This window comes from Filicampus tigris, chromosome 14, assembly GCF_054856515.1.
Source record: "Filicampus tigris isolate MCC_2025a chromosome 14, RoL_Ftig_1.0, whole genome shotgun sequence".
Classification (NCBI taxonomy): domain Eukaryota; kingdom Metazoa; phylum Chordata; class Actinopteri; order Syngnathiformes; family Syngnathidae; genus Filicampus; species Filicampus tigris.
The window spans coordinates 19,036,004-19,051,902 of NC_141230.1; the positions used below are offsets into that span (position 1 = coordinate 19,036,004).

Genomic DNA, 15,899 nt, shown 5'->3' on the forward strand with positions numbered 1-15,899 from the left:
TATGATTAGAATTTATTTATACATGTAAAATCATTTTGCTTATGATTTACAAAATAGAATTAGTTGCTAATGAATGACGTTTTGATTTTATCAAATTGATGTAAAATTATAGAACTATCTATTGTGATTTTGAGCCCAGGCCTAAATACAATTGAATCTATCTTTTCCTTTCATTTGAATGGTGTCAGAGTATTGGAAAATATTTCATTTGTACAGCATGTAACCATGTAAACTGTATTGCACACATGTGAAATGGAATATACGCAGTATCATCATAAATATACTTGAATAAACCTCAGAAAAAATGGCAACAGGGTGTAAAAAACAAAACTGTCCATTTTTTTATTATCATATCATGTTTGTATTATGTATGTATGCCACTGTTGTCTCCACATACTTTCTTCATATTTATATATATATATATATATATATATATATATACCTCTAGAGCTTTAATATGGCACAAGTTCATGATTTGTTTAGCAGTGCAGATGAGTGTAAACCAGGCCACGTGTACTGTATTTACAAGAAAACACAACATCGTTACAACAGTAAGTACAGCTAACACTTCCATCCTTATTGTACAATCTTTCCCCCCCTCCATGTTGGCTTCGCGCATACACAAACAACCTCCATCTTGACTCTTCCCGCAGATCCTCGCATCACATGACTCACGCCCTCGGTGCGCAATGACAAGTTGTAAAAAAAAAAAAAAAAAAAAAATCAAATCTAACATCTAAAACAAAGCAGGACTGTCATTCACGTCCAGTTTTGTCTCCCACATGTTTTTTTTGTCTCTAAAACGGGGTACAAACACATACGATAATCGGCCGAATTTGAGCAATTCTCTTCACATTTTAAAAGTCATTTACGACCAGGGATGTGCGAGTACCGATACGAAGTACCGTTATGGGGCCGATACTGGCCTAATTTGAAGGTATCGAGTACTCAAGAAGGATAGTAGTCACCGATACTTAAAGCAAAAAAAACTGTTATCGAGTAAGTCTTCCTTGCTAGAAATTGGCGCTACACTGCGCCTGTTTGACACAACGGTGAATCATCATGTGCGTCAGAAAGACGGAAAGGTTTTCGATCAGGATTATCTGTCATTGTGTTAAATGAAATTCTATCAAATTTCAATCAGAAGTACTCGTGGTATCGGTACTTGGTATGAGTGAAAACTAAAGAGTGAACATCCCTATAAATGACATTAAAAATCGTTATGCTTGTACCCCCCTTAACTACTTTAACTAATTCCCTTCTACTGGCACACATTCCGAAATTCCCTCTGCTGTCGCTCCCCTACATTCAACGGGTATAAAAAGTCTAGACTTCCCTGTTCCAATGCCAGGTTTTTTTGTTTTGTATATAAGTTCAACTGTTCTGTTTTTTTGTTGTTGGGATGATATATATATATTTTTTTGACATCACAAGTCATGGTCCGCAGCCATTTTTAGCTATAAGTGGGTGGGTTTATTTACTTGCTTCCCCTTTTTGAAAGATTTATTCTTCAATTGAGTTGCGCAATGTCAAAATGATTTCCCGGTCTCATCGTTTTACAAACACCTAGCATTCGAGCAGGGGTGTGTAGACTTTTTATATCCACCGTATACAAACACATACACATTCACACGTTGTCTTTTTTTTTTTTTTTAATTCAAGCCAAGTTCATGGTTCACGGTCGCGTTTCAGACCCACGAGTCAGGGGATCCGGGGTACTGCTCGGCCCGGTAGGAGGGCCTGCGCGTGCTGGCGTAAATGTCCACGTAGTTGTTGGCGGCCTTGAGCGCGTGATGCTGGCCGCCGTAATCCACGGAGGGCGCGTACGCCATGATCTCCTCCATGTAGGCATCGTCGTAGCCGTGCGGATGCTGCACGTACATCCTGTACGGGTCGTAGGTCCTCCAGCTGGGCTCGTCGCCGTAGTACAAAGGCTGGGAGGGAGACGCACGCGGGCATATGTTACATATGACAAAATCACCATCACCAGGACAAAACGGTCATTTCTATAAAAAGTCTACACAGCCCGTTCAAATGCCTGGTTGACATAGATGCAATCAAACTATCAGACATCACCTAGGGGGTCAAATTGATTTCCAAGGATGGATTCAGACATTTTATGATGTATGCCTTGCAGGTCCTAAGAGAGATGCTACAAAGTCAATAACCTCTTGTTTCAATTCACTTGGCGATTAATGAATTTATCGTGCAAAAAAAAAAAGTCGGTCGCATCTTTCCGCGACTCGGAGAATGAATGAAAGAGAAGGTCACACCTCCGGCGCAGAACAATCCTAACTTGGATCAGAATGAACAGTTAAAAAACTGTTTGAATTTGGTGAAAAGAAAGATGGAATTTTGCAAAAATAAATATGTTCTTTTACAGGAATGAAATTATTTTTAAAAATTGCATCTGGTAAGAATAAAGTTGAAATTTCAAGTGAATTAGAATACTATGATTACAATAGAAAAGTCAAGTAAAATAGGATAGAAATAATGTAAGAAAAAAATCATTAGGAGATTTTTTTTCATATGAAATGGAAAAAGTCACAATATTAGACGAATAATCAAAGTACTGGTAAGTAGTAGCAGTAATAAGAAAAACGTAGTATTAGGAAATAAAATTAAATATTAAGTAAAAAGTTGCAGTAGAAGGAAAAAAAAATGCAAATATTACATCTGAAATAAGAAAAAATGATTTTTCTATTACACATTTTTTCAAAGTACGAAAAAAGTTATAATAGTACAATTTTGACTAATATTACCAGGTTAATTAATACCGAAATAAAAATGTAGGCATTACCAAAAAGTATTATCATTATGTGGAAGGAAACAAAAACAAATCAATATTAGAAGATAAAAGTCCTAAAATAAAATATTTATCAGTCGACTTTTTAAAATTGCAAATAAAAAGTCATAACATTAGGACAAAGATGCAAACATTAAAATTAAAATCATAGAAGGAAAAAAAGTAACTTAACAAGAAAAAAATATTTCATGATAGAAGTTACAATATTCTGGGGAGAAAAAAAGTACAAATTCTGGATATGCATGAATATGACATGCTCAGTTCTGCATTGTAGAGAAAATAAGGAGTATTGATCTCACCTGTGTTCTTCTGGGCTCCTCCCGCGTGGGTGACGGGTAGTAATACGAAGAAGGCTTTCCAGACCCTGCAATCAAAGTGCAAAACTTTCATATATGCGGAAATGGAATGCCCGTCCGTCCCCACGGAGGGGAAATCACAGCGCCGGGCTGCTGCTTTCCACTTGTTTACACAGCCCGCGGGGGATCGGGATTTACGTTGGCACGCCGTCTCGCCACCGGAATCCACAAACTCCCATTTCCACCAGTGCTCGCTCTCATTTTTTTTTTTTAATCTCTCCCTCCCACCCTCCTGCCAGCTAGCGTGTGCTGGCAAGAGCGCTCGTCTGGCGTACCCACTCAGTGCCCCCGCTCTCACCCCCTAACCCCCCCCCACACACACTCACAATAATAACACTATTGTGTGGTCCGGTACAGACTAGCGGGTCCACTTTAGGCAAGGCGAGTCAAAGCAGTTTTATTTATTTCGCACATTTCATACTCAAGGCAATACCTCCAAGCATTTACAGTTAACAACATTCAAAAGCAAAGCAAAGAAAACAAAAGATTCTCGCTGCCAATGAACTATGGTGAGGTGAGTTGAGGAGATTGTAATTTGTAATCTATTCATTTAAAAAGGGACAGTGCGTATTAATGAACATTGACGTCACTTTGGGCAAAATCATGCTCTGCTGCCATCTTGCTTATTCTTGGTGCCGCGGAACTATGTTGAAGTGAGTTGAGGAGCTTCTTTTTGACAAAAGTAGTGCTTTTGCCGCCATCTTGTAGTATCTACAGGCACACTTTTTCAAACTTTTTAAGGCGGAGTCTATCACTCGTGTATTTTTGCCATTTGCCAAAAGAATCTGTCCCGATGCCCCACGTGACGTAAGCGTTCACTGTTCTGTAAAAACCCATCGAAAACGGTAGCTTCAAAATTTGGATCAAGCAGGGATGAAGAAAACCCTATCGCATGGTTCACGTCGAGTGTACAGTACCTGTATACTGGTTTTTGTGAATACTGTTGTCCACTTGGTAGTTATAAAACTGCATAGTTGACTGCGCTCTCTGATAATCTCTCAGGGTGTGGTCGCGAATGGCGGGAGACGACATGGCACTGGCAGCTACAAGAGGAAGGAGAGAGACGAGCGTGAGGGGAAAACTCTGCTTGAGAGGTCTTGTGCCAAAGGTAACAAAAGTCTACCGGGATGGTTGAGGGGGGACATCTGAATACTGTTGGTGGGGAGGGTGGGCTGCGATTTGAACCGGTCACGCTCAAGTGTGGATACCGGCGTGAGGAAATGGTTTTGGGTCCATCCGTCCTGTTAGGAAAGACAAATGGAGGACATCGAGTATACGTTTGTTCGAGGGGGATTTGGTCAATTAAGTTACACCGTGAATACACAAGTATATTTCAACATTTGTTTTGAATAAGGTTAGGGTATGAATATGAATTCAACAAGTTATTACTTTCTTATAGATGGCGCGTAGATCTCTGTACTGCCACAGCGTGTTCAGAACCTGAGCGGACGCCTTGACCACTTTCAGAGAAAACCTGTAACACAAAAAAAAAATACGCTACTCGCATGAGGGGAAGGATATTAGTGTGAAATGTTAGGGTGAACATTGTTTTTTGTTTTGTTTTAGCTGAATGGAAGTGAATTTCAAGCAGGCTAGAAATAAAGTGTTTGTTTCTCAATGAACAGAAAACCAACTTCTGCGAACGACAGCGTCCGAATCTCCAAAACATTTTTGTGTCTGCCTATATGGAGGTATAGATGTGCCATTAAATTTAGATTTCTAACATGGAATTTTTTGGATGAAAAAAAAAAATCTGACTTTGAAATTTGACGAATAAAAATCCCATCTCAAAAATGCAGCATCCTAAATTCAAACTCAGGTGGCACAAAAATAATGCAAGATTCATGAGACATCCGCGTTTGAATTTGACTTTATACCACTGATTCTTTTTATCATTCAATATTGAACGTTGAATTGTTTTACTATCAACAAATTCGGTGTGTTAAATTCAAATCAAAATCAGGTCGCACAAAAATACCAACATGATGAATCAGTGATCTGAATTTCATTTTCAAATTAAGTTAAATTTTATTTTACCTTAAAAAAAATTCAGTGTCAAAAATTCAGTGATTTTTTTTTTTACCACAAATTTCAAACATTAAATGATCAAATAAATCCATTATCAAAAATTCAATGTCTTGAATACAAAGTAAAACTCAAATGGAACATAAATACCACCACCAAGTCTTTATGTGCCATGTGAGTTTTATTCTGAATTTCTAGCACAGATTTTTTTTTTCAACCATCACATTTCAAACACAGGATTTCTTTTTCACCATTAAAAACTCAAAACGCCTTAAATGAGAGAAGACATAGAAAACATACATTATCTGTGTTTTCTTAGTTTCAATGTGGATTTTTTTCACCATTCTATATAAATAATGGGCACTGTACATTTTTGTATTTCATTGAAAAATAAAATCAGCGTGAAACAATTGAGAAAAATGCAACATTTCAAATTCAAATTCCAACTCGGATGCCACAAAAATACCACACGATAATGCTGCACAATCAAAAAAAAATCAGCTCAGATGGCACCAACGTATTCCCACACGAATGCGTCCCGTTTGTGTGTTCTGGCGGTTCACTCGAGCGCGTGCACACGTTACGCAACAAGTCACGTCCGATACGATCCGTCTCCGTGACCAACCTAGAGCACGCTTGGCCGGCCTACCTGTCCCCTCTGCCCTTGGTGATGTTGACCAGCTTCTCGATGCCGCCCGTGTCCGCCAGGGCCTTGGCGTTCTCCATGTTCCTGCTGGTGACCTCGTGCAGGGTGCAACAGATGGCCGCCACCGTCTCGTCCGACAGCAAGGTGGTGTTTCCCCCGGGGAGGCGGTTGACCAGGTCCCTCATGGCGTATTTCCCTGACAGGGAGGAGGGAGACGTGGAGCAAACGGTGTGTCGTGACAAGGACTTACGCTCGGGATGGTGTGCGGCTTTCAAGTGCAGATGCAAGTATATTCGCCCATGTCACTTCATATATGTCGGAGTTGATGCAACTATTTTGATTATGGGTGACATTGGGGCGTTGCGGTGGTTTTCAGATGAACCTTTACAGCAGTAGTTCTCAGGGTACGCTGGCGCCCTCTTGTGGTACAAGAAGAACCATTGAATTATATGTTCAAACTGCGCATTCACTTTTTATAATCCAACACAATACATATATGTAAATGGTATGCAGTTGTATTTAACTTTTAAGTACAATAAATTGGCATTTCATCTTTTACAACAGTTTGTTTGTAAACATTTATGTTGATATTTACGGAAGGATTCTGGATAATTACAATTATTTTGATTGATGTCGGAAATCACGATTAATAAACACGATTATTCATTGACTGATTACTTGAAGGTAGATTCCTGCCGTAACTTCGAATGCTAATTTTTGCTAGCTTGTCAATGGGCATTTCAATTGACTGCTAGCAATAAGCTACCGATGTTTGGAAAACAAAGTACACACTGTATTCAAATATACAATGTGTGTAATTATTTTTGTTGTTAATTTTTGTTTTATATCAAACTCCAAGCGGGGTGTCAATAAACATCTTAAAACCACGCTCAGGGAGAAGAAGAGGCACATGAATGTTTTTTCTTTGATTAGAATGTTTTTATGATCGTGAAATCACAATTACATATTGTTTGATTGCCCGGCTCTACTTTAAGGGCGATACATTTGAATGTGCTTCTTACCCAAGCGTTTTTGTAGCAAAGGGACACATCTGTGTATTGTGTTATTCACTCTCGCGTCAAATGTTTTTGTTTGTCTGATATTGTGAGCCCCTTACCTATGAGCTCTTTGTTGCGGACATCCAATGCCATGTTTCTCAGCGCGGTGGCCACCGAACACACCACCCGGTCGTTGTCCATCCGCAGCAGCTCCACGAGGATGGGCAGGCCTTTCTCCTTTCGCACCGCGGCGCGGATGTACGCTGCAAACTGCTCAAAACACACAAGAGGAGTGAAAATGAGAAAACAGCACAGCAACGACACATACTTGATCTAATACAAGAATTCCTGCTTTAGATGGCGAGAGCTGGAGCTAAGTGTCTAGTAGGGATGCGCAATTAATTCAATTACAATTACAAAATTGGTATAATCCTGAAAAACGATTAATTTATATTCATTCATATCCAACTTTGTTTACACAAGGAAATCATTGTTGAATTTATACGTTTGCACCTTTTTTAAATTTTATAACTATGATTTTTGTTTGGTCCAAAAGGAACTTACCTACATTGATTTGTCTTTATATTGTTTACGTTTAAAGGGAAATCCACCCAAACATATATTTTTTAAGAATATGTTCCCAACACGCCCACTAGTTGAAACACGGCATTCTGATTAAGAGTGTGTTTGTGCAATATGAGTTAAGCAGCAAAATCCACCCGGTTTTAGCCATGTCAGGGGGCGGCCATTTTGTCATTTCTGTCGACTGAAAATGACATCACAACTATCCAGGGCTCAGAGAACGACCAATCACAGCTCGCCTGCTTCCTAAAGCTGAACTGTGATTGGTCTTTACCTGAGCCCTGGGTACTTGTGATGTCATTTTTAGTCGACAGAAGTGACAAAATGGCCGCCCCCAGAGATGGCTAAAAACGAGTAGATTAACTCTTACTCCACAAACGCAATATTTATCAGAATGCCTTGTTTCAACTAGTGCGCTTGCAAAGAACATATTCTTGAAAAAAAAATTGTTTGAGTTGATTTCCCCTTTAAACATTTTCATGTTTTGTACCAAATCAATAAATGATCGTTTGAATAATCGTGATTTCAATTATCACCAAAATAATCATGATTACTATTTTTTTCAAAATCGGGCAGCCCTATTGTCTAGTGTGTAAAAGGTCAACAACGTACCTTCCAATTACCCGCCGACAGGTTCTGAAGTGACCCAGCGGCGCCCTCTAGAGTGGAAGGATTGGAACTCTCGGCGAGTAGTGTCAAGTAAGGCTTGACCACCGCGGGGTGCCAAAGCATCTCGGCACCCGTGGGCGGCTTGGAGAAGCCCGGGATGGGTCCCACGCCGTCCCACTGAGGAAACAAAGTCAACATTTAGTCGCAAGGTGACACCGCAAGACTCCCAAAATGTAGTTTCGGACATTTTTGTGACGACTGTACATTCTCTTTGCTGTCCTGCCACACTCACAATGTCTTCCTGGGAGTTCTTTTTCTTCTTCTTCTTCTTCCTCCCCCAGCAGCTGGAGCCGACGTCTTTGCTCGGCGACTCGCTTCCCAGAATGGCGTCTGTCTCCTCCACCCCTATCAGACGCGACGGGGGCAGCTCCAGCTCCAAACGGTAGGACAGGTTCCTCAGCGTGCAAATGCAGTTCTCCACTATCTGATGCGGAGAGCGCACGGAGACACGGTTTGTCAAAAAGAATATCTTGATGCGTTTGTGTTAGTCATGAGGCGGGAATTGGGACAGAAATAAATTCTTCGATATGCTGTGAACAAACACTTTCTGAAAATAATGTTTGGCTTTCAGTAAGGGTCAGGCAATTAAAAGATTCAAACCACGGCACATCATATTCTTTTTCCTCCCTTAACATGCAGCGACATGTTTTGCTCTTGGCTTAACGATCGTATGCGTCTTGTGTGTGTGTGTGCGTGGTCTTGTGTGTACCTTGCTGTCAAAGTCCGAAGTGTTGACACAGGCTTTGATGACGTAGAGCAGTGAGTCAACCAAACCCTCACAGGTGCGCATCTGCTTTCGGGCCTCCTCGCCAGCTGAGCTCAAGTTCCTGTTTAAAGAGCACACACACGCACACACGCACACACACCCCCACACACGCACACACATACACACACACACACACGCGCATACAAATCATGAGAATGTGCAAACACGCCAAATGACAGATCAGTGTGTGTCTGCTCCACTTGTGTAATCATTCCTGCACACCATCTATTATGGATGAAATGTGCGTGTGGTCTGCCTGACTGAAATCATCCCATCTTGCCTTGTGCACACGCACAAACAACAATCGGAGAAGAGTGAGAAGAGATGACATCGTCAACTACACAAAATGTGGATTATAGGCGATAACATTTGAATATTTGCAACTCAAAACAGTCAAATCTCAAATCATCTTTCCCCCACTGAAATGAATGGGAGTATCATTAATCCGCTCCAAAGTTTTTGGATGTGATTTTTATTGGGAAAATATAACTAGAATATTGTACTTTATAATAACAGCAATGACATGACTTTAAACATGTTGTACAGAAATTAAACCGTTTTTGCCGTTTTGGCTCAGATTCAGAAAACAGCTCAGCCGTGATTGGTTGTTGTGAGCAGTTGCGATGTCATTTTCAGTCGACAGAAGACAAAATGGCCGCCTCCAGTCATGGCTAAAAACGAGAGCATTTTGCTGCTTAACTCATATTCCACAAACGTAAAATTAAACAGAATGCCGTGTTTCAACTAGTGGGCCCCCTGGGAACATATTCTTGAAAAAAATATGTTTGGGTTGACTTCCGCTTTAAGTAAAGAATGTGAGTACTTTTGTCACTGCTGTCTGTCTCTAAAACCTGCAAACTTTTCAAATGCAGTCATCCCGGCGGATAAGGCTTACAACTAACGGGTGATACCACACTAGTTGTCCACATGGAGGTGCTAGCGTGCCAAACGTGCGCAATCAGGTGGTTACCTCAAGCAACCCGTGGTGTTCCTCAGCACCAGCGACGAGTGAAATTTGAGCTTGTGGTCCTCTTCAAAGGTGGAGCTGTTCCATCCCGAGTGGGGGATGATCACAGTGTTAGTCAGGGTGGTCAAGGCGTCGCGGATGATTGTCATCTTGACGCCGTCGCACGACGACAGGTTCCACAGCACCCCTGCGGAGACGGACGCACGCAAACGCGGTCAAGTCGGTTGCCGGTGGCAGGGACGGCTGAGACGGACGCACGCGAGCCTTCGGGATACGTCAGTTGTCGGGTGCACTTAAGGCGAGCCGGACAGCGAAGGGCTGACAATTTGGGCTTTTAATAGCTGTGTGAGGTTGACGGGGGGGAAAAAAACACACAGGGGACCTTAAGTGGAAATTCTTAAAGGGGATAAATTATAGAAAATTGTTTTTTTTATTTTTTTTAATCGCTTGTTTAATCGTTAGGTCTCTGCAGGGTTTGTCCACCCATCAAGTGTGAAATTAAACAACAACTTTAAGTGAGCTATTTCTTAAAATGCCAGCGAGCGCGCCATTGGCCCTTTCCCTCTATTTTTATGTCAAAGTGGGGCTACTTTGTATAATAAGCACACCCGACACGGCATGAACGATGGCTTTCCCACACCAACTCGGTCCTAACCACGCCTTGTGGCATGAGCTGATGAAGCCTTCTCACATGAGAGGTGAAACGTCTTCAAAGGCAAACCGAGCGGCCCAGTTGCCATTGAAAGAAAAAGAAATGACACCACGCTAACTTTCATGATACTAATCAGCTTGGCTTGTTGAAGATACAGAGGCACTTTGTTTTGTTTTTTTGTTTTTTGCCCCTCCACCGCCCGCCCTCCTCCAGAGGCACTTTCAAGTGACTGCAGTGCTCCTCTGCATAATAGCATATCTGTATTTATTTTCAAATGTACATTTCTGTGGAGTTTTTTTGGGGGCGACCTTTGCTGTGTCATTTCCTGAGAAATCACATTCTCTGTTTTTGTGCTCAAGCCAAAGCTTTTTCTAATAAAAAAGTAGCACCTTGCCGCCAGCTAGCGCCAATTATCTACTTTGTATGTCTATAGGAAATTCTAAACCATTACTATACAAATACAATACACATTTTTCTTAACAGCTTGCATGTGAACAGTCGGTTCTCTGGAGAGCCTATCGAAATTGAAAATCCCGATACGCTAACCTGATCTTCGAAATGGCACAATCCGGACACGGCCCTTCCAGTTTGTGCCTCTATTCCAGATACAGCCACGTGAGCTCACATTGCAACCTTACTTGATCACATTTTTTAAAATTATATTATCATTTTATGTTCACTAAAAAAAAAAAACATGGATACATTTCTTCAGCTAGCGCCCAACAGCACGTCATGACAAAACTGCGGCTGCCGCTAACGCTAATGCTAGGTCAAGAAGAGCGGAGCGGGAGAAACATGGCTAGTATCAACTAGCATCGCTGAAATTGTGTACCCTGTGTGCTCATTTCAGTCCGCGGTTTGGGAGTGTTTCAGCTACCCGGTTGAGAACACAGATGGAAAACATGCATAATATGTCTTCTTTTGAAAACCAACATGAAGGTATAGGGCGGGCGGAGGGGAACCTATGGCCATTTATGGCCATTTACCGTATTTTCATCTATTTCATACGGCCCCAAGAGGGTGTTATAAAAACAGAAATGGCCCCCGGTAGGAAAAGGGTTCCCCACCCCTGCCTTATATTACACATTCACATCCATCTTCCACATCACAGAAGAATACCTTTGGGGAGAAAAATGGAAAAAAGGCAACAAAGGGCATTGCTCCAGCATATGAAATGAAACATAAATAATGTAAGTCTTCCAAAAATGGTGCCCCTCTTTCCACTCAATTCAAATACTCTTTTTTTTTTTTGGTCCTAGCCACTGTTGGTCATGCACAGTCCTTGAAGCCTTTGATGCCGCATCTGTCAGGGATTAGCCAGTATGTAGCATGTTCCTCTAATTAGACGCCTCTCGCTGCCAGGCTCACGCTGCAGCGCGGCCAGACTTCTGTGGCGCACCAGTGACATTAGAGAAGGCGCGCGTTGCAAATAAACAGCGGACAACGCTTGCATAACAATGTGACGATAAAATGACAAAGCGCAAATAATCATGATATGAAAAGTCTGACTGAAATCATAATTACGTCATCGTAGGCGTTGCCGCTATGTTGCGGATTTCTCAGCGATCATTTTTCATTGTGGTGTTGAAACGTAGCTTTTAAATCTCTTCTGTTTTGGTTTTACTGTCAACACCAGCTGCAAGTGACAAACAGCTTGAAACAAGCACACCTCTAATTTGGAGAACCGTGCGAGCCGGTCTCATTTCCCTTTTCTCAAAGTGATGTTAGACAGAAGTCTCCCATTTCTTGAAATAAAAAGATCGCAAAGAGGCGCTAATGATTATGGTAAGCATGTTTGATACATTTAAAAGTGTTTAAAGCACGTGGAAGGGGTAAACAAAAATAGTTTCCAAAACGGTTTCCTATGGTCTCTCTATCGTTGCTTTGCATCGACCATGGGCGGGTCTACATTCTAAAATTTCACCCACAAATAAAGTGCCATTCATCGTATGCTGTTAACCTCAGTGTTGATATCCACTCAATTCATAGTACACCCTCTCCTCTTTAATTGAGCCGATGAAGATAATAATCTATAATATGGCCCCAGAGCTCTTTTACACAAATACAAACAGCCGGAAGCGATGTGCCTGCCAAGAAATGACTCTTCCAATCTAAAGTGCTTTAAATCCATTAAAAGCCTTAAGTACATGCGGAGGATTTCATCATTTCTTTTTTCATTCAAAACATCAGACAGCTCAACTCATACTACGTTCTCAGAAGTTCACATAGAGGATGTGCCTCGCCTCAGAGCTTGCATGCTGTATGCGTGCGTGGCTTGTTCTTGGTAAAGCGCGCCAGCAAGTAGCCTGCTTCCTTCTTGGGCAAGCGTGCCAGATACAAGTAGTAGTTTAGTTGTTGTTCACAAATAATCTATAAAAATAAAATAAAAAACGCATCCGCACGAAGCCGCGGAAGTGCGTTTTTCAAACGCAACGCCAAGCCTCTAGGCGGCAGTAGCTAGCCAAATACTGTCCATTCAGAAGTAACTTCCGTCCTTTGACGTCACTTCTACGAAGCCAACTAACACGGCGCCAAACTCGTTCGGGAGAACCGACCAGATGTCAGAATTGCTTTTAAACCTTTCAGCGAGAAGCGGTGGTCGGTTGCAGACAAATCAGTAAGCAAAAAGCGCATCGAGAATGGCTATAACCAACGCAGCGCAGCGAGAATCCATGTTGTCGCGCATGAAAACACAAGTCGCGCAATGACGTCAAAGCGTCATTGTGGCGCGGTGACGACGAAAATCTCCGGGTGTAACCGTCCACAGCATAACGCGTATTCTGAGATATCCGCAAATCTCCACTGCGGGCGGAGTTTTTTCAGTGAAAACGCAAAACGTGTGGATGATAGGGCTAACCGCAGGCTTATATCCGGCGTTTTCAAAAACCCCGGCTACGTGTAGACAGGGCCTAAATTGGTGATTTTTCTCTCTTGCGGCCATAAATCAAGACCAGAAGCACCAGGACATTAAAGACTGGTTCGGGGTTGGAGGGCCTCACCAAGACGAGCTTGCACCAAAAAAGCCATGTCAAGGATTTTTTCCCTCGAGCTCTTAAGGGAAGAAGTACAGTCTGTGTTTAAGATCACTCGTTAATGTTCAGGATTCACAACCAAAAAGCAAGACATTTTTTTCAACAATATGTTCTATGCACGCCCACTAGTTGAAACAAGGCATTCTGATTAATATGAAATATGAGTTAAGCAGCAAAATCCACCCGTTTTTAGCCATCTCAGGGGGCGGCCATTTTGTCACTTCTGTCGACTGAAAATGACATCACAGACCCTCGGGGCTCAGATAACGACTAATCCTAGCTCACCTGTTTTCTGAAGCTGAGCCCTTGAGGGTGTGTGATGTCATTTTCAGTCGAAATAAGCGACAAAACGGCCGTGCCCAGAGATGACTAAAAATGGGTGGACTTTACTGCTTAACTCATATTCCACAAACTCAATATTAATCCGAATGCTGCTATTGGGCCTACATAGAACATATTCTTCAAAAATATATGACTTCCGCTTTAAGGACTTGGACCTTCATCCTCTGAAATGCCAAATATTTTGATTCAGCAACCCCGTTAATCTTCCATGCTTGGATGAGGTGTTATGGACAGACTCAGGGCATAGAATTTGAATTTTATTTGAGGTTTTGCCCTCTCCATCATGCCATGTACCCTTAAGAGTCCAGCCTATGTCTCAAGTCACTAGGTCCATAAAGCAAGATCAGAAATACCATAACTCTACAGACTTCAGAAATTGCGTCCTGCTCAACGGTATTCACATTCATGTCGAATCAAGATTTCTCAGGGCAGGTCACGTTGACTCCACAAACCACTTGCCTACTGGTATGCGCCTTCACACCCACTCACTGCAATGTCAATTTAGGGCGTGTTCAGAACAGCATCCAAAAAGCACAGATGAGTGACAGGCCTGTCGGAAAAAAAGTGGGACCAACAATGCATCAACAATAAATCATCTTTGACAGTTCCAAAATGTCGAGCTCTCAGTCTTCTTCTCCGCTCAATGACATGTTCTTTGGTGGCTTGACCCACTTAAGGAACGGCAACTCCGCTTGTGTGTGCTTTACCTTGGGTCAATATTATGACACCGCGACCAGCGGTGTGTCCCGAGCAACGCCGGCGAGGGCAGAGGAAGGCAACAGACGCAGGCACTGAGCTATGGACAAAAACAACTTCAAACTGGCTAGCTCTCGCCTATTATTTTTGCCTGTCTGCCACAGTAAAACAAGCAAGAAGCAGAAGGTCTACTATTAGGTGGTAATTTGTTGACTTGTTTCCGTTTACCAGCAACTGTCTCACAATTGATTTGGGATTTGGCGTCTTTGTGAAGGCGGAAAAGGCGCGCGCACGCACACACACACACTCACGCACACAAAAGAGCCATGCCTTGAGCATTCTGGGAGCGACGCCACAGCTTTTATCTTAAGACACAGACATATTTATGTTAAGTCTGGCGTTAGCGAGTGAGTTTTTGGCAGGTTGGAGATTATGCACGGTTTAAAGCGAGTGCAAAATGTCAACATTCAAGACAATTCCATTGTTTTCATCTGTAACACGGGTGACATAAATCTGCTGAAATTTCTCTGAAGCGCTGAATGTATTCAAAGTTGTACTCCCCAAACAATCTTTCAACTTTTGAATCCGGTGGGACCGTCTAAAGTATCTATGGATTCATCTGTCTATATCAAAAGGTTTTGGACAGTTTCAGGCCATTGAAGATAAATGACAGCTGTGATGTTTGACCCCGTGATCTCAAAAGGCTGTTTCGGTACAGAGCAATAACTGCAGGGAGGTAAAGAGACGACTACTCTATGTCCGGACAACATGACCCCTGACCTGAAGCAGGGGGTGGTCTGCTTTTGAGTTGAATGCTAATGAAGCATAACTAGAAGATGGACCTCTCGGGGGAGTCGCAGAGGAGTGGCTTGGAACTCGTTTTGGACGCGGTTGACCCTCGGCGGCAGTGGAAAACGCAAAGGTTGTAGAAAACATGAGTGTTCACTGCTTTATCATTTTTTTAAGCGATCATTTTTAATTAGTGCTGTCAAGCGATATTAACCGCAAAAGTTTCCATAATTGATCGCGATTAATCGTATTTTTCATCAACAATTTTTTAAAAAGCTTGGAACCGATATTTATTTGAGTAAAATCATGGAATTAATGTGGAAAAAATAAAAGTATGTTTCGATTCAAAGACTGTTCTAATAGCTTTCTGTGATCCTTGAATACGATTCTTTTCCTGTAAAATACAACCGTTGAACGATACACCAAAGCCGTACAGCTAATATGTTATTTGAATTTGGCTGTGCAAAGCGTGCAAATTATTTTGGATTTCCCCAATGAGCCGTCAAGCAACTTTTTAAAGTAAAACTATGTAAAATTCTGTCTTTGCGACAGTGACTCTCTTCTAAGGTTGGC

General features: G+C 41.9%; 1 protein-coding gene across 4 annotated transcripts in view; it reads right to left on the reverse strand.

The window, feature by feature from the left end:
* Window positions 1-318: 318 nt before the first annotated feature.
* Window positions 319-15,899, reverse strand: part of pkp4 (plakophilin 4) — a 66,757-nt gene continuing 51,176 nt past the window's right edge. For all 4 annotated transcript variants that reach the window (XM_086050821.1, XM_086050822.1, XM_086050820.1 and 1 more), the window contains 11 exons: window positions 9,819-10,002; window positions 8,792-8,909; window positions 8,315-8,506; window positions 8,026-8,199; window positions 6,951-7,101; window positions 5,837-6,029; window positions 4,552-4,636; window positions 4,286-4,403; window positions 4,080-4,205; window positions 3,106-3,170; window positions 319-1,934 (listed from right to left, as the gene is read on the reverse strand). In XM_086050821.1, coding sequence (XP_085906947.1) covers window positions 1,689-1,934; window positions 3,106-3,170; window positions 4,080-4,205; window positions 4,286-4,403; window positions 4,552-4,636; window positions 5,837-6,029; window positions 6,951-7,101; window positions 8,026-8,199; window positions 8,315-8,506; window positions 8,792-8,909; window positions 9,819-10,002 — 1,652 coding nt within the window. In that variant the 3' untranslated portion in view covers window positions 319-1,688. The remainder of the gene's footprint in view (window positions 1,935-3,105; window positions 3,171-4,079; window positions 4,206-4,285; window positions 4,404-4,551; window positions 4,637-5,836; window positions 6,030-6,950; window positions 7,102-8,025; window positions 8,200-8,314; window positions 8,507-8,791; window positions 8,910-9,818; window positions 10,003-15,899) is intronic.